The sequence below is a fragment of the Ursus maritimus genome, unplaced genomic scaffold (assembly GCF_017311325.1).
Source record: "Ursus maritimus isolate PB19 unplaced genomic scaffold, ASM1731132v1 scaffold_13, whole genome shotgun sequence".
Lineage (NCBI taxonomy): Eukaryota > Metazoa > Chordata > Mammalia > Carnivora > Ursidae > Ursus > Ursus maritimus.
The window spans coordinates 9,253,324-9,276,869 of record NW_024423675.1 but is presented as its reverse complement, the minus strand read 5'-3'; the positions used below and the strand labels follow the sequence as shown (position 1 = coordinate 9,276,869).

Here is a 23,546-nt window from a genome sequence, read left to right as displayed (position 1 = left end):
GCCCTCTTCAGTTCTAGGCCATACGGAATCATTAGCATAATGCTCCACAAACACAGGCATAATGCTTTTCTCCTCGATTTAAGAGCCGTTAGTAACTTTCTAGTGCCTGTTGTATCAGATATAAAGCTTCTGTCCTCAGAGTTAATATTCTGTCTTCCTCTGACCTTTTCTCTTCAGCTATCTCATTTCTTCTTGCTCTTTGGCACAGTCTCTCTGCTACCTCCAAGCTGTCTGGCTGTTATTAGCATACAGGATTGGCTTCTAACTGCTTTCCTGCCTGTGCAGATGTCTCTCCGTGAATCACTGGGTGCCTGCTGCTCCTTGAGGCAGTCTATTCCATCTTTGGATAGGTCAGCTAGAGAGCTTTTCTCTTAACTGACCCCAAATCAATTATAGGATATAGTGCAGGATTTCTACTTGGATCTTCGTGTGTATGGCAGTCTAATGAGGTGTTCTTCGTTGTTTTGCATCTGTTTATTATGTCCACAGTGGCACTGTTTATCAGCTGTAAGGAAGATCCCTGCATTTGGCAATCTCACATTTCCATACCCTGATCTCCCACCACCCCAGAACCACGACAGTTTGAACTCTAACTCTGTGCACGGTACAAAACATATCTGATAATGAAGCTATATTCTAAATATAGCATTATTTATATGTGAAAATATATATAGTTAAGTATACGTATCAAAGGATAACAGAATCTCGATCTCAGAAATGATTCTGTGAATTTTAATTGTACAGATAGAATGCAGGCTTGGTCCTGGGCATACTCACTCCATACACAAGGCAAAATGCTTAAATATTATTAACTCAGAAAACATTACACTTTGCATGTTTTCCTATAATTGGTTAAGTGAGACAGTGTTACATATTGTATATTTATCCAGACCTAGAAGGGCTTGGTTTTCTAAATATATAATGCGCTATCGTGTTCTGGATCATAGAACAATTGGTGTATTTAGTTCTATATGTGCAATTTCAAACAATGCAGGAAAAATATTGGTAGTTTTACCTGCATTTTATGCCGTGAATGTGAAAAATTATTTTGGTGTCGTTACTACAAACAAACAAAAAAACCCAGTTATATCTTTCAAATCGCTTTTGTAACCTGCCCTTTTATTAGCAGCTCTAAATTGTTGGCATCTCCAAATGTCCTTGCTTTTTGAACTATTTCAAAAATTGTGTTTCCATAACAATTTTAATTGCATCTCTGGTGATACTATTTAATCATTGTAATCAGCTGCATCGTATAATTAGATTTCAATCAGAACCTTTAATGCTATGCGGTTTTCTGAGAGAAGACACTTATAAAAATGTTATGTCTGTGAGGGTTTCTTCTCCCGACCTCCCTCTACTCCAGCTATGTGACACTATAACAAGGACAATAATTGACGAGGGAGAAAAGAGGTTGCTTCCATTTGTCCCTCATAATGTGGAAAATATTGCCCAGAAGCAGCTAGGTAGGGTATCATCAGTTGATATCTGGTAGAAAGGAACACATATGGTGATAGACTTTTCACTAAGGCTGTTACTTCTCTTGTGACCAATAAACACTGACTTATTTGTAGAATGGCTGCTCAGGGTTGGGAATGCAGCTCTGGGCCATGCAGGAGATTGGAACTCTTGGGACATGGTTGGCATGGGGTGAGGTGGGTGGCATAGGTGTGATCAACAGTGGGGACGACTCGTCTACAGCCCACATTGCTCTGTCATATTGCTTTGCAGGTCCTGAATTATCAGCAGTGAATTATTCTTTCTCACTTCTTATTATTACTAGATTTCGTTAAAGCCCACTTTTGTGTCTTCCCATTAATCATCTATGTAATTTTAGAAGGCAAAATGCGTGAAGCTCAGAGCTAATTATGCATTCTATTATGCCTTTAGATATCTGGATGAAAGTCATGTTCCATCGCTCAATCCCTTCCCTAAAACTCATTTCCACAAGTGATGACTTAATGATCTATTTACTTTAAAGGTTCGCCTTTGGGGACAATGATTACCCTGGTTAGCTTATTTGAAAGAACCGACTTCTCTTTCATGGAATCTATAAGTATTTAGAAAAATCATTCTGGGCTTTGAAAATGCACTTGACACAACATGTGTTGAAACCTGGGCTTTGACTCTCCCTAGGTAGAGAGGACCCCTTTATACCCACGCAGAGTATGAGAGCCATAGTGTCCAAATTCTCATTTCCATTTCTTAAACAGGGAACCAACCAGCTGCGGAAGCAGTATGGATGAGGGCAAATTGCAGCTTTGTGTTGCAACTCCAAAGTCAGTATGTGTGAATAAAAGAAGGATAAAGTGACAGAATTCTCAAATAGAATGATTACTACTCAGTTTTCCCTGATCCGTTTTGTTGTTCTACCATGAATAGCCAATCTATCGCATTATATATAACTAGGAGCTAGGAATGCGAACACTAGCTTCACGTGTGCCTGTCAACTTACTCTCTTAATTTCCTTTTTTACTCTGCAGTTCTGAAAAACAGTCTTCAGTAATAACATCCGTGACTTCTAGGTATAGGTCAGATGTTTGATTATAATAAGGAGATATTTTCCTATGTTTTTAACAGCAGAGTGCAGTATTTTGCAAGGAGAGATGCCTTTGTGAGTTAGGCTGTATTCATCCTGTTTGACTGTGCTTTTTCTGAGCTCCTATGATACAGTTCAATCAGACTGTATGCAAAAATCCTCCCGCTATAAACTCTATGCTAATATTTGCTAAAACATAAGTCAAAAATACTACTTCAAGCAAGTTCTGGATTTAGTGAGAACAAAAACAAGGCGGATTTCAAGTGAGGAAAGATTGTCTCCCTCTAGATGTCAGTGTCCAATCCAGAGCCACATTTGCGGCAGAAGATTTCCCTGTTCTGGGTCAGGAAGCCTTTCCCCACCAAGGAGACTGAGCACTTCCCACAGTTAAAGCATTCGCTGTGCCACTGGCGGTCTTGAAAGCAGATAAACTTGGCACCTCTGAGACCTGTAAAGGAATTGGGGGAAAAGAATATTCTTTCAGTGAAGAGATTAAGCATTCCACCAGGTATTCTCCTTGGAACTGCAGAGAACAGCAAAGAGCAAGAAGACTATATAGAGACAAGTAACCTGAAAAGGAATGCGGTCTCCCATGCCCTGTGCCCATCTGGGAATGTCACCCTAGGCAAGTTCCTCCGATGAGATCCAGCCTGATTCCCAGCCAACTTTTTCCATAATCTACAAAAGTAGGTAGAATCTTAATATACAAAGCAGGTATTTTTGGAAACAGATAAAGATCACCTAAGATGGGTAAGGAAGTACAGTATAATGCTGTGGGAAGTGGGGAAAGATTCCAAAGTCATAGATATCTAGGTATGAATATCTTCTTTCTCTCTTCATGACCCTGTTTTCTTAGAAGCAAAATTAAGGTACAATAAAATAAATGTATACTTCCTAGCTTGGTGTCTGATGTTTTAGTGACTTTGAGTTCTCTTTCCTCTATTTCTGTGTTTAGTTTTACCTAAGATAAAGTTCCATGGTCATAATGTGGTTTTGGACATGATTTCCAAAAGCTCCCAATAGATTTCATCCAGACCGTCATGTAGCTAGCCTAACATGACGATCTGATTACGTTCCCCAGAGACAACGTCAGCCCAGGCTTGTAGCAAAGATCTGTGAGTCTGATCACTCTGGCCACTGAGGCCATGCTGTGCGGTAATTAGTCTCTAAGAAGCGCCTTGTCAGCCTCCATCACTCCCACCTGGGCTTCACGGGAGCCATAACATTTCTATGAAAGGTAGTAGAATTTGAGTCTTCAGTGAGAATCTCTTTCTATATCCCTAATATGGATCCAGGCTACAGTTTAAGGAATTGATTTTGAAGAGTTGGAAAGGAGAAAAGGTGTAGGGATTGGGAAAGGCTTGGGGATGCCTTGGGTATTTATTTATTTGCCAAGTCTTTTCCAAGTGATCATCGCGCTACGAACTTCCTGTGATTTGCTCATTACTCAAAGAGTGCGGCCAACATAGTTCATGTGTTGATTCACATATAATTTCTAAATATTCCATTTGGGGAACCAAAAATGTGAATAAGCATTCTGTTTCAGATAAACTCTCCTTAAATACAATAATGACTTTTATTTCCATACTAGAAATGTTATTTGATGTCTTTACATGAAATTGACTAGTTTATAAATAAATGCACATCAAATTTCTTTGCCTTCTTTGATTAAATGTATAGCTTGCTTATTTATGATGCTATGATCATTACTTGCTAATAAGAGTAAATCAATAATGAACCAATTAATTCCCTGAATATTATTCAGAACATTAATATGCTGACTGCAAGAATCATGTCCTATATATGCATGAATCATCTCTGTTCATAAAACTAATTATTACACATATTGCATTTGGATGCTCATGAGTCTTCCTTGATTTTATCAGTAAGCCTGTACAAGTGGTAAATATAAAAATAATTCTTCCAGACTTTTACAAAGAAGAGAGAATTAGAAGCATCTGGTAGTAGGAATTTAAGAAAGGCAGACTCAACATGTGAGATGTTTATAAATTGTTTCAATTTAGGATACATTTACTCCCTCGGGTCATGAGGGTCATTTGTAGTAAGAAATCCCTCAAGAAACTGGTCTCTGGCACCTGTTTTATTTGGCTTCATTTATTACTGAAAATTCAGCGGAATAAGAGCTAGCATTTGTTGAGCACTTGAAAATGAGTCAGTCACTATTCTAAGCCCTTCACAGCTACTGCTTCATATAGCTCTCGCCTTACCTTCATGAATAGATACTATCCTCAACTCTACTTTGCAGTCAAAAATTGATGAACAGAGAGGTTCAACCACTTGCCCAAATCAGCCAGCTGGTATGTGGCAGATCTGGGATTCAATCCTAGGCCATCTGGCTTCAGAACCTGTGCTCTTAACTTCCCCAAAATTCAGTCTGAATTTATCTTTTGTAAAGACCATAACCAGGAACATTAGCATTCCTTTCTGAAGAAATAACATTTGGGACTCCTTTTACTCAAAATAAACAGAAATGGCAGAAAGTGAAGATGTGATCCTGTTCAACTCCTCATTTGCAAGTACGGCAAATGAGGACCTCCACGGAGAGTTCTTTACCCATGGTCACACATAGTCAGGGGCAGAGGCAAGGCCAAGGACTTTTACTCCCTAGTCCAGAGCACTTCCTGCTACATCAAGCTGCTTCATTCATTCCAGAAAATTTGAAAGGTTGATCCTCTCTTAGAGGAGAAAAAAATTACAGTTCTCCCTTGAGTTCATTCAAATGAATCAAATTTATTCTAATGAGATTTAAAAAAGTCACACTTGAGACTCATAGATTTAGTTAATATAAAAAAGTATTTTGAAAACACCCTAACATAGGTTCTTAGATTGACACATTGCGTGAATGTGCAACTTTCAAAAGATAAATATATGGCTGCATAAGAATTCCCTGTGGTACATTAATTCAAAGAGCTCAATTTTAAAGAAACACTACAGCAAAGCATCCCTATACACACACACACATATATATGTATATATGTATGTACAGAATCAGATAAAAAAATTGCGAAGTGAGTTGGAAGTTTTTGCAGGCATTTTAGTCTCAGGTGTCTCTCATCAGAGCCAAAAGAAGATTATGAGAATTATCAAAAAGCGGATTATTCTAAATTAAATACATAATCCTCTATTTGGATTACTTTTGGGTCAAATCTGTGGTTCCCAATCATCCGTATTTTACATGCAGGACAATGTGTTTTTTCTGCCTGAACCTGAAAGACCTGGGCTCAGTGATTAACATGAAACAGCCACACAGAAAAAAGTCACTTAGATACAGGAATCTGTGATGGACCAGAATTGAAACTCCTCAAGTTCAGGGCTCACACAGGCTCTTGGCAGGTCAGGATTAGCCATTTGAGTGCCCGGGAAGTTTTTAAACCCATTTTGAATTGTTTAATTTTCTCCTTTCCTCATGGAAGCCCCCCACCCCCTGCTTTTTTTCTGGCTAGTTCAAGAAAAGTCTAGAATAAATCAACCAGAGCATGCATGGTCACACAGCAGATTCCACCAAGGAGATTTATGAGCTCCCAGTACTGATGCATTTCTGGAAGTCCCATTTTCTAATTAAAACTGGTAGCGATGGTGGCTTATTCCCCTGACCGCAGGAACTGCCAGATGTGTAGAGGCAGGGGCGTGGAGTGGTGAAGAGCCCAAGCTTTGGAACCCGATAGTCTGGGATTGGCAGCGGAATTCAGTGCGAGGGCTGGGAAGGTAACAGAGCTGAGGGATGGAGACAAGTTGTGGGGAACAGAGCACTGGGGCAGCTGCTGAGCCTATGACAGAGACCCAGCTGGGGGTTGCGAGGACAGTCTGCTCATCCCGGCAGGCTCTTCGTTTACTTTTGGCTGCAGAGATGGATTCTACACTAGTTGTTTCCAAACATGTGCAGGCCAAACAAAACACACCTGCCAGCCAGCTGTAGCCCTGGACCGGGTGAGACGCGGAAAAACATGGTGCTCTGTGCAGACGAATGGGACCTTGTCTGTTTGTCGGGGTAACTCTCCCTCCCCTCGCAAGTCAGTGAAAACCTGCCAAGCTGGGTTTGCAGTGAAACTCTTTTCTTTCTTTGAAGATGTAAGAAGATTCAACTTTTATTTTGTGTTATATTTGAAGATGGAGGAGGAGGAAAAGGATAAGATAATTTTTAATTCCATGTTACATAAACTGAACTAAAAGAAATGATATATGATCTAAGAATCCCAGGAATGGGGAATAGAAGTACAGTTCTGCCTAAAAGAATAGCTGCTGGGGTTCTCAGGTCATGCCAGCCTCATTTTTTTTTTTTTTTTTTTACTATAGGATTAGCATTTTGGAAGTGTCTCTGAGGGAAATATAATGCATCATTTTACCTTGAAAATCTTTTTAACATGGATCAATTTACCATTTGTGGTATTTTCAAATCACGTCATATGTACTTTGTTCGTTCAGCAGAATGCTATCTTGTTTTATTTCATCTATTCATAATTAAAATGTATTGCAAGTGGATAGAGAGAAAAGAGAATGATACACTTGTTAGAAGCATCTTAAAATGAAGTTTAATTAAATTCCTGACCTATGCCAGCCTAATTATTACAGCTTCAGATTTTTGTATAATACTTGCATCTAATTAAAACCTTTCTATTTTAGGGCCTTTTGCCCTTGTTTGGAATTAAGCAGGATTTTTATTTATAAGTATCCCTTTCTCCCACTCAAATCATTAAATGTCAAGCCTCCTCGTGCAGTTCCTCTCTGACCTCTCAGCTCATCCTGTTCTCCTCTGAACGATTACTTTACTTAAGTCATTACCATTAGGTTTAGTATTAATTACCCTCTACAGAAAATGGATGCCCTAATTATGCTCTCCACTTGCCTTGAGGGGGTCTGTGTAATATTTATATTTATGTGTGGGTACCCCTGTATATCTCAGAAGATTATCATTTTTTTTACTCGCTTTTTCCAAATTAACTATATAGCATCTATATAGCCATCATAGGACCATATTAAACTGAAGAACTCACCAGTAATGGGTTTGGTGCAGGCTGCACACTTTTTGGCATAAAGATGGTTGTAGCAGTCCAAACAGAATGGATAATCGTCTCTGGACATAAACTCCTCTTCACAGAGCTCTTTCCTACAGCCACTGCACAGGAAACACTCCTTATGCCACGGCTGGTCACGGAACGTTATCCCACCTGAAGTTATCACCTGCCCAAGGATCACAAAAAGACAGTGATCATGGAAGCTAGTACGATTTGGACCTATCACGATCCTCTTCTGGGTCCACAAGTGGTATTTGGGCTACTCTATCACCTTGTGCCATGATGTCCTTTCCCTGTGATTTTTTTGAATCGATATGAGAAGCAAAAGACTATAGGGATTAAATAGAACTGGCAAGAAATATCCTCATTTTTCTCCTACAGTGGAATAGAAAAGAAGCAGGACCACCAGGGACTCAGGAAAATGAAAACGAAGTAGACCTTTGATTCCTTGTCTCATCTTTTTCTTTCTTGTTGGGCTTCAAAGATCTGCCATCGGAACTGAGATATTTTCTATGTTTCCATGTCTAACTTTTAAGGATGCTGAAAAAAGCTACTTTCCCCTGAAAGCTTTATTCCAGCAGTAGCAACCCGGAATGGAACTGATAAGCACCATCAACCACTAATCATGATGACGATTTCTGAAGTGAGCTTTCTGTCCTCAGCCCTATGCTGAGGGATGACCCCTTCTTTTGTTCTTAACATCCGGCACAGCCAAGACTATATTATCTTTTCCCCTTTAAGAGATGAGAAATTGCTGCGGGTTAGAATGGTCAGGTCACTCGCCAGGTCACACAGAACTAGCATGCAAACCTACACAGTCTGACTCCTGAGCCTGTGTGCTTAGCCAGTAAAACAATACAGAGGCAAGCTTACTTTTCGGTCATGAGCAGTTGATGCGTCCTTGTCGAATGAATGAACAAACACCAAGGAGAAAAACATTTGGACAGCAATTCCGGCATAATATCTCGCGCCAGTGGGGTGCTGTGGCCACCCCGTGGGTTTTCAGCTTCAGAACTCGAGGTAAGGAGTACAGCTTGTATGTTGAACCTTAATGTGTGATGTGCGAGGGTTTTGTCAGAGATGCGTATTATTCCTCCAGAGCAAGTATTTTTTTCTAAACCAGTTTAATCCATGGGTTGTACTTTTTAACAGGATAAGGCATCTTTATTTAGAATCAGATGGGTAAATATTGGACGACTGTTCCTGGGTAGCAATGTTTAAGTCATAGCGTCTTTCGAACCCATGGCTGTTGAGCTCGTGGAGTAGCTCTGTTCATGTGCTCGCTGAGGCAATTCCTGTAATCTCTGTCTTCACATTAACTGGATATAGACCATGTAGAGCCTCTTCTAAGCCATCTTATTGCTCAAAATTTTTAAAAAATGTAGCCTATGATACACGCTTTTGAAAAGATGATGCTTAAAGATAATTGGAGTCTTACAACAAGTATCTTAAAAATTAAAGATATTTGATAGAAAAGTTATTTTTCCTCAAGGAAAAGATGTATCCTAGTCTAAATAAGTAAGTGGGAAACATAATGGTGTGTGTGAACTAAAGCAATTTAAAATGCCCCCCAGTGGTTCCCAATGCCTCACTGCAGGCGCGGCAGAACTCAAGATTCCTTTGATTTGTTTGGTCACATTATTAGCAGGAGATGCTTAAAAGATTCCAAACTTGATAAATGTATTCACAGCAAAAGAAAACTTGATATATACACCAAAGACTGTTTAATTAGGGAGAAGAAACTCTGGAACATTAAAAATAGTTTGCTTGTGATTATGCTCCTTTTGAAGAGGCAAGCAGGCTAAGATGTAGCCGAATATCTAGGTGTGGTTTTGCCATTGATTGATCCCAGGATTTGGAACAAGCCTCTTTCTCTGGCAAAGAGGAAGCAGTATCAGTTTTGTGCTTAGTACACCATAGCCGATGAATCAGAGAATGCTCTATTTGAACCTCAAGGAATTTGAATTCAAAGCACTTGTAGTTTGAGCTTACTTGTTTTTGGTAGAAAATACTGTTTATTTTATTTTATTTTATTTTATTTTATTTTATTTTATTTTTTTTAGAGAGAGAGAGAGTGAGGGTGGGGGGTGGGTAGAGGGAGAGAGAAAGAATCCCGAGCAGATTCCACACCCAGCAAGGAGCCCGATGTGGGGCTTGATCCCAGGACCCTGAGATCATGACCTGAGCCAAAATCAGGAGCCGGACCCTTAACCAGGCGCCCCAGAAAATAAGTTTTAGTTTCACAAAATAAAATCTATGAAAAAAGTTCCAAGGTGCTGCTTGTCCAGTATTTTTGTCCATTTTGTTTGTTTTATTTGGTCTTTGGTTTGAGTTGAAACATTGTTTCTCTTCAGCTTGGATCATCTTGATCAGAAATATTTATGTCCCGTTTTCCTTAAATGACTTGTGGTTTTAAAAATTAAATAGAAAATGATCTGGCATGTTGTGATCTGTCCATTACCCAATATAAATATTTCACAAAATTTTGGTGACTTCAAGTCATGTCCTAAATATAGGACAAGCTCCTATAACTTGGGAAATGCCAGTGCTTTGTCCTCAAATAGTGCTTAGCATGGATGTACTAGAGAAATTCCCCTCTTGAATCTCTATAGCATTGAAAGAAACTTTATATTGTATGACCAATAAATTAGTTTAAGATAATTCCCACGAGCCTCATTAATATTTCAGCTCAAGACTTTAAGAAACATAATGTGAACATGGCCAACTTAGTTGTCCCACAAAACAGTGAGATAAACCTACCATTTTATTTCCAGTATCTGTTTCTAAAATGCATGTCTTCATGGCGTCTGGGTGGTTCAGTCGGTTGAGCGTCTGCCTCTTGATTTCAGCTCAGGTCATGATCTCAGGGTTGTGGGATGAAACCCTGTGACAGGCTTCATGCCCAGAGTGGAGCCTGCTTAAGTATTCTCCCTCTCCCTCTGCCTCTACCCACCCCCTTGTGTGTACTCTCTCCCCCCCCACCCCCAAATAATAAAATAAAATAATAAAACGTGTGTCATCAACTCTGGCAAATCTTCTGAGCTTCATACATTGCAGGGTCATTGTCTAAGTCAGGGTTTCTGGTAGAGTAATGGAAGTCTCTGGGTCTAAGATGGGTTTATATCATGTTACTATCAATTATAATTTCAGCCATCATTATAGTGTAATCTAATGATTATGACTTAGGAGTTTATTGTTCCCTCTGCAAATGCAGTCTCGTATTTTAAATACATGTAGAAAATTACCATGGGCATGCGCTCCCAAAGAAAGTGGTAGTGAGACTTCTAGCTGTCCAGATGCAATTACACAAATGGTCTTGAGATCTGCCAAAGCAGCCCATAGATCAAAAATGTTTAGACACCACTGCTTTCCTATCACAATTTATAGTGTTATTTTAAGCTCTATGATGCCTCATGGGTCAAGGATTTCTTCAAGTACATCAATATATATTTTATGAAATACAGACAGGTTTTATCAAGGTGATAGAGACAAGTGACTTTTTCACATAAAAGCTTAAAGGCTGAAAAAGAATTGGACAAAGTTTACTTGAAGGCACGACTTTTTTCTTATTGGAAGATATGTTTTGAAGGGGTATCCAAGACAGAAGGCCCTAGATGACACTCTGGAACTGGAAGCGAACCACTTGCTGCCCTTCGTCCTTTTTCTGTCTTTATGTCTGATGAATTTCCCTAATGAGCCTGTCACTTTCTTGAGTCTACTTGTCTGTTCTTCAGAAATATTAAAGCTTCAAGCCAAGAAGACATTTGTGTTGCTGGGACATAATGTGAGAAGTTAAACATCCTGTTTAAATTGGTTCCCTTAGTGACTCTGTGAGACAAATTCATATTTCCCTAAAATGAAATGGATCCAAAACTATTTTCTAAGAAATATCTTGTATTCCACAAGCGATGTGTGCCCCCTGCTAGAATCCATGAAATCTTGTGTAATGGCAGTGAATGGAACTGGACTATCTTGAGCTTTTGGAATGTTACATTCCTGTTCTGGGTGGAAGTTTATGATGGTAAAAATAGGTGGCCGTCTTCGTCGTGACGGGTAGTGTGCTTCTGGACATGCTGGAATTCAAAACTAACGTGAATGGGTGAAGACAGAACATGATAGTATCAGTGCATTCCAAACATCTAGTGAGGTTAAAAAGCAATGGTCTGGAAGGTTCCGCAAGCTTCATCCTCTTTAGATAGTTACCTTCTTACAAAAGCTGCAGTAGTGAGCAAACTCCTTCTCAAAACATGGCACACAATAATTGCCACTCTCTTTGGAAATCAGGGGTTTAGTTCCTATTGGCTGTCGGCAATGCTCACACACAAAGCAGGTTTCATGCCAGTAGTTTCCCTTGAATTCCATTTTGCGGGAACCTGTCCCCCCCAAATAAGAACTTGTTAGTACATATGAAACATCATTTTACTTATTTTAAGTAGAGATATGTCAAATTACTTAAAAAATATATTTTCACATGAAGATGATAAACTTAATCGTCCTTACAGAAAAACAGTGTTTTGTTGGCTTCTAAAACATTTATCTGAAAAGAAGAAGGTAGAGTTCAGCCATGATGATGGTGAGTCGCTCTTCTACTGGAAACTCTTGTGCTGTGTAAGCTACAGTTTTGAGATGTGAAAGTATGACTGGTGGAGACTCTGAAAGGCTGCATGTGGTTTAGATAGATTGGGCCACATAATTATCAGTACTGGGATATTAGGAATGCCCAAGGCACGAACTCTTGAGATTGATGTTGTGCAGTTGTGGTCTTCTAGAAACTCTTTGAATTCATAATAAGAAAACGAGAGAGAATCGTGCGTTATATTGCTGTCCATAGGGATTTAGAAGAGAATCAGAACAGAGAAAGTGCTTACCTGAAAGTATCATGATGTGCATGAATCCCTGACTTGCCTAAGAGGAATAAAGATGAGGAACCCTCAAACCATTTTTTGTCCTGCTACAAAATGATGGTTGGCGCCATTCTCCGATGATGGATTCTGCTTCTCGATGCCATTGTTTATGGAGGACAGGGTGTCTAATGCAGTGTTAGTGTGATTGGTTTAGATTGTATCTTCATTCTATGGCTCAGATTGTGGTCGAAAATGTCTCTATGAATTAACTTCATGAAAATACATTGAACATTGTAATTTACCCCTACAGAATAATTACCCCTACAGAATAATCCTTTTATTTCTAAAATGCACAGAATAAAATCAAGAGAGCACAAGATAGATGTCTTTCTCAAAAGGAGGGCTTTCTTAGCTGCTATACTCTTCCTGTGTTTGGGCGTAGTTCAAAGCGCTGCAGCTTCATTCAGTGAGAGACCGGAGCTCCCCTGTGACCTTACCCGGCATGACGGTCTTCTTGCAGTGGAAGCACTTGGAGGAGCACTCGTTAGAGTAGCACTCTGAGCACAGCAGGCGCTCATCCTTGGCAGCAAAAGGCTTTTCCACCAAAGAGTGATTGCATTTGGCGCAACTGAAGCATCCTTCATGCCAGTGTCGGCCTTTGTAACAAAGATCCTCCAAGACAGTAAATATGAGTTAATTAAATGTGCCAGTGACAAAACAGGTCATTTTATAAGACAAAACTGAACACTCCTGGGACTCTGGTGTCAGTAGTGTGTGCTGGTAGCTTGAGGGGAAGTTGTCATCGATACTATTACCCATGGAGAGGAGACTATCTGGGGCAATTAAGAGCTAGAGCCTGGGATTTTCTTAGTTGGTCACTAAAGACTGATGGAAAATAATTTTTTTTTCTATTTCTTCAGATTTCCTCTTCCTTCCTTTTATAAACTGTAAGAGGAGTTTTTCATGGAATGATTTTTATTTTTAGGTTGTAATATTCTATTATCATTTGAGAACGAACAAAATCTCAACACCACAAAACGAAGACAAAAAAGAAAAAGAAAAAAAAACCCAATAATGTGCATTGTGGGAAGAATGGGCTGTGTGAGCGCACAGTGGACATAGGGGAGATGAGCCTGATTCAAAGTCAGAAAATACAGATTTTTGATCTCTACGCTTCCAATTTTTTATGTATTTATTCATTTATACTCTTGTCATTCCAGAAATAAATCAGCATTTTAGCTCTGTAACTTGGGGGACATAACGTAACCTCTTTAATCTTTAGCATTTTAAACCATCTTCCAAGATCGTTGTGAGGACTAACGTATATGTTCTATTGCGTAGTGTTCGGCGCAGTACCTGGTCGCTGACGGTAACTTGGAAGATGCTTATATCTGGTAGTGGAGCAATACAGCATTAACAGTCAATACCGAAGGAAACGAGGCATTCCAAAGCATTCGTCTGCTGGTTTGCATGCAATAATTCTGTGAATCGAAGACCTACCTTGGAATCTGATTCGATTGGTTCTTTGCACTCCTCACAATAGTTGGAAAAGATACGATCGTAACACGAAACACAATATGGATTGTCATTCTTTAGTACATACTTCTTCCCAAGAAGTGATGCTGTGCAGTATTGACAATCAAATTGAGCCGTTGTCATTGTGGTTCAGTCCTGTGAATAAGAAAATGATTCCTATACACGGAAGCAATATTTTTATAAGATAAATTATAAATCCTTAATGGGAGCCAAACACTTGAGGGAGTTTATATCTTAAGCAAAAACCCACCAATTTAGGGAAATATGCTGTAGTCATGGTGACATTTGGAGTGATTTAGGAAAGGCTACTCTCCCATTTTTGGCAGTTCCTCTGTGTTTTTCTAACAAAATGCAGTAAGCCCGCGGCCAGATTGTGAAAAACATCTTGTATTCATCATCCACTAATCTGAACTTCAATGAAAATATGATATGTGTTGAAAGAGGACGGTCTCACCTCAAGGATATAAATATGAACTGTTGATAGGTCTTTCACTAACTGTCATCACTTACTAACTTGCTGGAGAGTTCTGGAGGCAGAGTTCCTTGGAAATCACAATAGTCTGAAATAGAAGTTAATAATCAAGTACATTGTCATTTTCTAGGCCATTCTTTCATTTCTCAAGTCTTTATTGGGCACCTAAGGAGGGCTCTGCACATCAGTCCTCAGAGCTTCCTGTACTACGTACTCTCTGTTGGGACACCCTCCTTACTTGTGGCTTGAACCTTCCCAAATATGCTGTTGCCTCCCAAATCTGTAGCTAAAGCTACACTTGCCTTCTGGGCCTCTCCTTTTGGATGGTCCACACTAAACTGGCCAAATAAAACCCCTTAGGAGGTAGGACTTAGTCCAAGTGCTAGGTCTTTCTGGTTGCTGTTGAGCAATTGCCCAGATGTAGAAGTACAGTGGAAACCATCAGTGGTAGGAAAGAGCTCTAGGCTTCTTCAGGTTTTAGGACTAAACTGAGATGTTTACAGAACGGTGAATAGCTGCAGCATCTTGCTGAATGAAAAGCTGATATGAAGCATGAAGCCAAGGCAAGGATAAGAAAACCAGTAAAGAGTAGGGGCGCCTGGGTGGCACAGCGGTTAAGCGTCTGCCTTCGGCTCAGGGTGTGATCCCAGCGTTATGGGATCGAGCCCCACATCAGGCTCCTCCACTATGAGCCTGCTTCTTCCTCTCCCACTCCCCCTGCTTGTGTTCCCTCTCTCGCTGGCTGTCTCTATCTCTGTCGAATAAATAAATAAAATCTTTAACAAAAAAAAAAAAAAAGAAAACCAGTAAAGAACAGGACATACGGATTTCAAACGCTTTAATTAGGCATTGAACGGGAGTTTTTCATTATTACCAAAAGCACTATCACTGATTTTCTTGGAAAATGAGATTTGTTATCTCTGGATTTACTGGAATATACTAGGAGCTATGAATATTTTCTAATTCTCTACCTTGGATTTTAAAAAAAATTTTAGCAAAATCAGAAAATCAATTAGTTATTATGATGCTTTTTACAAGGTTTTTAATGCTAGTTTTTATTTGGTACATTCAAATTGTATTCCTATACATTTTTGCCTTCTTTTATTTTAATGATGAGACAGCAGGCTGTCTTGCTGACTATATATTGTCATTAATTCTATACGTAGCAGCTTTGCTAAATTGTTCTCCACTAACAGAGAAAAGACTGAGGGTTTAGAACACATGGGTTTTTTTTCCCAGGAAAGATGAAAATTCATACTAGAAAGTTCCCAATGGAACATGCCAAAATTATCTGCAAGGAACATTGAATTCCCTATTTGATTAATTCCACAGAAATGTCCCTTCCAAGTGAATACAAACACACTCAAAGAGTTGCTGAGGACTTGGAAACAGGAGGGAAATAGATCTGATTCCCTTGAAAGATTTTAAAATGCGAGTTTTATTTACAGTTACAGTGATCATGCGTTTATCTCTTAGTAGTGAAATAAGGTATATATACCTTTAACTTTCATCACTTAGTATGAACGATGCCATTTTCATTCTTAGTACCTATTTGGCGTTAGATGTATATAATAGATCGTGGAGCAGGGCACTCCCAGTCTCCTGCCAGTTTGTGAGGCTTTAGTATCTTATAAAATGAAGAAGCAACTGAAGGGATTACAAACCTGGTAGTATTTCAGCACTTTAAATACAACATTACAATACCTATGTCTCATTTGGTGATCCAGGTCAGAAATCTAAATATCTAAAATCTAAATAACTGAATAAATATTTATTTTATAAATATATACGTATCAATATCAAAATATATATCAATAAATATAAATATTTGTCAAATAAGAGTCCCCATCCTAACCACATAATAAGCCTTGCTCCATAGAAAATTCTTAATAAGATGGACCATATTTTATTATTTTTTAAAAGAAGAATGTTACTTCTTATTTTGTCTCCCCCCCCCCTTAATAGAGAGTTGGGTAGGGTGAGAACAGTCATTTCAACATCTCAAAACCTTGTCATTTTGCATTTTATAGAACTATACAGTGAGAGGAAGCATTGCGTTCTAGGTCAATGTGTATTGAATATCTACTCTGTAATATTTGAACTCCCTGCCCTCCAGAAGTCTGGATTCTCTTAGTTTAACTTCTACCTTGGTAATAGTGAACATAATTTGAGGTAAGAGAACAAACTAAATGTTCACTTTCTTATTCTTGGTTGGGGAAAATACACTGAGAAATTCAGCCCTCATTTTCATGAACTCTCTTATTTACCCACGGGTATGCGAACCCATCCGAACAGAGCTGTTATAACCATACAAGTGATACGTATTCTACCAGAACCCTGGAGTTCTTAGGGAACTAATAGAAAAGAGGGTGAGGTCACAGTATCTGGAGACCTTCCTGGGAAGACTTGAAAGATGTTAAGCTGTTGGAACTCAGGAAGGATGGAAGAAAGTGAGGGAGGGAAGATCGATCTTGATTTGGCAGGAAAGGAAGTGGAAAAAAATGGGAGAATGGTGCGGGATCTCTTCTGAAGTTGGGAAATGGTGAGTCTTGGGAACAGATTTTCAAGACCTTGAAACTAAAGCCTCTTATAGCTATTTGAGCTTTTAATACAAGTAGTTCTAAATGGGGTGGGGGCAGACAAGAGAAGCAAAAGAATTCTCTAATCAAACCACTTTGTACCTAACCTTCTTCTTTTCTAAACATCATTCTGTCCTTTTTCCTCTTCTTTATCCCTAACGTTAATATTTTTAAATACTTGGGGAATAACTCTGTGTCTGGGAGAGGAGATCAAATGGCTTGCTTTGAATCATTTCCTAACAGGCAAAGCTGTAAGAAAGAGGATGAGGACCATGTGAGTCTTATCTCAGGAGCCCCCATCTGAGGGTTACTTTGGCAAAGATATTGGGAAAAATTTATCTTTCAAAGATTTAAAATCCCTTTCTTTCAAAGATTTAAAAAGCAGATCTATAATTATGAACCATAAGGAATCTTAATATTAACAATGTAACCCAATTGGGTAGCATTTAATTTTTTTAGGTATGGGCTCAGAAACGCTAGTATCAATACCAAGTAGACATTCTTGTCAAACTTCTTTTGGGGGGATTATATGTATCAATTAGATATATTCTAGTCACACTTCTTTTGAAGTCATTCTGCAATTATACAATAGTTTAAGTACAGAATTTTTATCATTGCATACTGGGGTTTTAGAAGATTGATTTAGAGATACCCTGATATATCAAAGAACTGATATATCTAAAAATGAATAAATATCTCAGAAATCCAGTGTCGTGACTGGACTTGACTTTCATTTTTCCAGTTCCCTTCTTTATTTTAGATTTCTACTTAAAAGAATGTGAGTTTATTGGCAATAGTTTCCATGGCTGAGAATGCCATTTCTTAGATGTTATTTTTTAAACCAGGAATAATTTTGTGTCAAGTTATATTTTATGGTGAATTATTGATTAGAAGGCTAATGCTGTGGGCAATATATCCACTTATATTTTTACTATGCTGAGCGGAATTAATAGATTCACAAGAAATGTACTTGAGAGAATGTCAAGCAGGAGAGAGGCAGGGACTTGATGCCCATGTCTTTAATATGCTTTTGTTTGCAAGGCATCATACATCATTCATTTATTCATGCAGTCAATCAACATTTAAGGTTTCTTTTTTTGTTGTTTGCAAAGTAATCCGTCAGCAGTTGTAAAGGACATAAAACAGAGTAGATTCAAATCCTCTCCTCAGAGAACTTATAATCTAGTAGGAAGAGTAAGGACATTTTATAAATAAAAGGAAGTGATGAGGGGAAATGAAAGATTGTAAGAATTTAGAGCAGCGGTTCTAAACACAGAGTGCACATTAGAGTTTAAAAATTTCCGAAGTGCACCCCTACCCTAAACCAATTAAATCAGGATTTCTGAGGCGAAGAACGAGAATAAGTATTTTTTCAAGTCCGAGGTGGCTCTCATGTCCAGTGAGGTTTGTCCAATGGTGGTGGAAACCACCAGTTTCGCGGGGGTGGGAGAACGGTGACTTTTAGCTCGGAAAAACGCAGGAACAAGCTGGAGAAGGTGGAGCTCGAATGAGTCATGCAGTAGGTATTATCGGCTGGCTCTCTCCACCTTGGCTTTACCCTCCTCGCTGGAGAGGTCAGGAAGCTAAAAATATTTCCTGGCCCCTCTTCAGCTGGTGTTCAGGAGGCAAATTTGGCTCTGCTAACTCAAACCATGTGTGTAAACTGGATGCTGGGAGGGAAACAGTGTTCCTGCACCGCTGATGCTGGCAGACTGTGTCGGAGACACGTGAGTGGCTTCCACTATTTTGAAATACCCGGACTCAGGTTGTCCGGGGTTCAGTGACTAGGTTTTTGGCTGTGAGAAACAGTTGTAATGGTATCGGTGGCAGCCGCAGCAGGTCTCTGACGTCTGGATACAGAGCAGAAGGGATGTAGAGGTGGGCGAAGAGCAGTTGCTCCTACCCTTGGTATTTTATAATATGAATACTACCAATGGTATCGAACATTCCTGTTCCCTGAGTGCCGAGTACTGTATTAAACACTTGGTGTGGATTATCTCCTTTAGTCCTCACTTGACCCTCTAGGAGGGGCCTATTATTATTATCCCCGGGAATAACATTATCGCCTTAATGAAGAAACCAAAACTTGTGAGGCCAAGAGCACCTGGCTGGTAAAAATGCTAGATCTAGAATTCAATCTAGGCTTGTCAGAAACTGAAACCTAGGATCTTAGCCTGTGCAAAACTCTCTATCCCTGGAGTTGTGGGGAAGGGTATTTAAGATAGAGCAACAGAATTAGGGTAGACATTAATACTTGAATATGTGAGGCAGGCATGGGAAGCAGCAAGTAATTTATTCAAAGTGGCTTGCAAGGCAGAAGAAGGCAAATGTTGGAGGAGAAATTGGAAAGATAGACTGGGCAAGATCATCAATGGTTTAAGTTTCAAGCTGAAGTTGAACGTATTTTTTTCTATAGAAAAGAAAATAACCACTGATGACTGAAAATAGGTGAGTGAGATGTTTTGAGCTGAGACTCATGAAAATTAATTTAAAAATAGTGACAGAAGGGATTGGAGGATGGACATACCACAAGCAGGCAAATCAGTTAGGATTCTGTTTTTCAATCTTCTATTTGTGGGTTTGTTTTTTTTAAGATTTTGTTCATTTATTTGACAGAGAGTGAGAAAGCACAAGTAGGGGGAGCGACAGAGGGAGAGGGAGAAGCAGGATCTCTGCTGAGCAGGGAGCTCAATGTGGGGCTCGATCTCAGAACCCTGGGATCATGACCTGAGCTGAAGGCAGACCTTAACCGATTGCGCCACCCAGGCGCTCCCAATATTCCATTTAATCAACAAATATTACTGTTCTTCCTATGTAAAAAAAGAAAAAAAAAGTGTGCTTTACGTGTTTGATGGGGAATGTGAAGGAATTTTTTTTTTTTTTTAGAGGGAGAGAGGTGGGGGGAAGGGCAGAGGGAGAGGGAGAGACAGAATCCCAAGCAGGATCCATGTCCAGGGCAGAATCCGACACGGGGCTCCATCCCAGGACCCTGAGATCATGACCTGAGCTAAAATCAAGAGTCGGACACTTAACTGAAGCCACCCACGCGCCCTAGGAGAATTCTTATTGAAGAAATAATGGCCTGTCTTCTAAAATTGACAGATTATATCATGCTACAAATTTAAAAAACAAAACAAAACAAACGTGATGAACCTCAACCAGGCAAAAACACACGCTGAGGCATCGCAGGGTGAAACCGCTAAAAACCAAAGGCAAATAACATCTAAAATATAGGGTAAAAATATTAATTTCATTGTAACAACAAATTAAGAAGTTACCTACTTCTCAATAGAAAAACATGGAAGCTAGAAATGAGAAGATAAGGTAAAATTGCTGAGAGAAATCAAAAGCCAACCTAGAAGCCTATACTCAGATAAAACAGCTTTTGACAATGAAGTTGAAAAAAAGACACTTTTCAGACAATCAGAAACTGAATATATCCAGAGCATACCCATATTAAGATAAATGCCCCAAACCGTTTTTCAGGCAAAAAAGCATTGATCTCAGATTGAAACTCAGAGAAGAAGAAAGCAGAGAAAAACAACAAAAATGGTAAATATGGAGGTATATCTAAATAAATATTGACTCTGTGGAAGAACTTTAGCTAAAGAATGAGAAAATTTGGATAAAATGGGAAACTTCTAAGATAAATAAAACATTAAAACTGAACAAGAATATAAAATTTCAACTAATTGGTAACTATCAGAGAAACTGAATTTGTTATTAAAAGCCTATGTACACAGTAAAATGTAAGCCCAAATGAATTTTACCAAGCCTTAAGAAATAGCACCATGCCTAATAAACTATGCCAAATATTATAAACAGGAAGCATGTTAATTTTGAACCCATTAAACTCTGATACCAAAATCTGAAAACATTAGCGAAAAAAATTTATAGGCCAATTACGCTTATAATAAATAATAAATTTTGCAGTACACAGAATCTTTCCTCAAATAATAACTAACTGACTCTAGTGACATGTGAAAATGTTAATCATATCATGGTAGATTGCATTTATTTCAGGAATGCAATTTTGGTTTCAAATTAAAAAGAGAATCACTGTATTTCACCACATTTATCAAATAAAAGAGAAAGCCATATAATTATCTTAGTAGATGCAGAAAAGGCCTTTGATGAAATTTGACTTCAATTCATAATCAAAAACTTAGTAAACTGAGAATAAAAGGAATTTCCTCAGTGTAACTTAGAAAAAATAGCAAACATATTTAATGGCGAATGCTGATAGCTTTTACTCTGAGATCAGAAACAGAAAAAGAATGCCTGAGATCACCACTTCTATTCAGTTTTATGTGAGAAGTCCTGGCCAGTGCACTAAGATGAGAAAAAGAAAAATATCAGAATCGAAAGGGAACAAATAAATTGTCATTATTTGCTGCGGATTGATTTTGCGTGAAGAGAATCCAAAGGATTCTGTAAACAACGAGAATTCGTAAGCGGGTGAATAGAGTTGCTGGATAAAGCATCTACATACAAAAATCAAATTCTTATAACAACAAAGAGAAAATGAAATTTAAAAAATATATCATTTTTGGTACCATTAAAAAACCCTCCCATACCTTGTAATAAATCTAATAAGCATGTGTGAGAACCCTACACTGAACACTTTGATGGAATATAAAGAAAAACTGAGTAAGCGAGTGAAAATAATTGGTCATTGAAAGACACTATTAAAAGAAAAGAAAACGACAAAATAACAGGCTAACAGGTGATATTTGCCACACATATAATGACAAAGGATTAGAATACAGAATATATAAAACACTCCCATGAATCAAGAGGAATTAAAAATAAGCTAATGGAAAAATGGTATAAGCAAATATTTTTCTTTTTTAAATGACAGATTATTTTTTTAGAGATTTTATTTATTTATGTGACAGAGAGACAGCCAGCGAGAGAGGGAACAGAGCAGGGGAGAGGGAGAGGAATAAGCAGGCTCCCAGCGGAGGAGCCCGATGTGGGACTCGATCCCGGAACCCCAGGATCACACGCCCTGAGCCGAAGGCAGACGCTTAATGACTGCGCTACCCAGGTGCCCCTAAATGACAGATTTCTTAAAGGAAGCTCAATCTACTCCATGGAATTGGATTTGATCTGTTTAGCAAACCATAATGAAATACATTTACACTCACAAGTTCAGAAGAAATGAGCAAGTCTGACAATTTCAAATGGTGAGGATAAGGAAGAACAGAAGCTCACACACTGAAAATAAAAGTGAAAGATGGACAGAAAAAATCGCTCCGAAAACCAGTATTTCATAATATTGCAAAGTTGCACATGTACCTTTTGTACGACTCAGCAATTTCACCCATTAAGTGTGTAAATCACAAAATCTTGCAGAGATCATGTGCAAGAATGCTCACAGCAGCATAGTTTATATTGGCCGTGACAGGAAACTGAATAGCTATCAAAGGGAAAATAGATACAAAAGTAGATGGATGGTCATACAGATGAATTGTAGGTAATTCATCCTCATAGATGAACTTCACAGTATTGAGTGAAGCAAGTAGTTTGCAAAAAGTAAATACACTTTTATAAAGTTCAAGAACAGCCCAACTGATTATTAGGAATTATAATAAATAGGTTAACACATTAAAAATACATGTTAATAAGTTAGTTAACATGCTATTAAACATAATAAATATATATTATTCAAGCTATTTAAAAAAGCGTGATGATGATAAATACAAAAATCAAGATGCCATTAAAGAGTATCTAACTTCTGGATTTAGTGGGATATTGAGAGGTTGCAAAGGGGGTTTCAAATATGTAGGATCCAGGCATTTGCCCAAAGGATACAAAAAAATACTGATTCAAAGGGATACATGCACCCCAATGTTTATAGCGAAGTTATCAACAATAGCCAAATTACGGAAAGAGCCCAAATGTCCCTTGACTGATGAATGGATAAAGAGGTTGTGGTTTATATACACAATGGAATATTCCTCAGCCATCAGAAAGAATGAAATCTTGCCTCTTGCAATGACATGGATGGAGTTAGAGTATATTATGCTTTTTTTTTTAAAGATTTTATTTATTTATTCATTCGACAGAGATAGAGACAGCCAGCGAGAGAGGGAACACAAGCAGGGGGAGTGGGAGAGGAAGAAGCAGGCTCACAGCGGAAGAGCCTGATGTGGGGCTCGATCCCAGAACGCTAGGATCACACCCTGAGCCGAAGGCAGACGCTTAACCGCTGTGCCACCCAGGCGCCCCTAGAGTATATTATGCTAAGCAAAATAAATCAGTCAGAGAAAGACAAACATCATATGATTTCACTCATGTGTGGGATTTAAGAAATGAAGCAGGTGAACATAGGGGGACAAAAAAAAAAAGAGGCAAACCATAAAACAGACTCTTAACTGTAGAGAACAAACTGAGGGTTGCTCAGGGGTGGTGGGTGGGGAATGGGTTAAATGGGTGATGGGGATTAAGGAGAACACTTGTGATGAGCACTGGGTGTTATGTGTAAGTGATGAATCACTAAATTCTACTCCTGAAACTAATATTACTACATGTTAACTAACT

The 23,546-nt window shown here is 38.7% G+C and overlaps 1 protein-coding gene across 7 annotated transcripts in view; it reads right to left on the bottom strand.

Annotated features, from left to right (window-relative positions):
- Window positions 1–23,546, bottom strand: part of FHL5 (four and a half LIM domains 5) — a 47,094-nt gene that overhangs the window by 4,048 nt on the left and 19,500 nt on the right. For 2 of the 7 annotated variants that reach the window (XM_008705029.2, XM_008705028.2), the window contains 5 exons: window positions 13,914–14,084; window positions 12,911–13,085; window positions 11,773–11,942; window positions 7,549–7,735; window positions 1,099–2,984 (listed from right to left, as the gene is read on the bottom strand). In XM_008705029.2, the coding sequence (XP_008703251.2) occupies window positions 2,821–2,984; window positions 7,549–7,735; window positions 11,773–11,942; window positions 12,911–13,085; window positions 13,914–14,072 (855 nt within the window). In that variant the 5' untranslated portion in view covers window positions 14,073–14,084 and the 3' untranslated portion in view covers window positions 1,099–2,820. The other 5 variants (XM_008705030.2, XM_008705031.2, XM_040627556.1 and 2 more) reach the window with 5 other exon arrangements.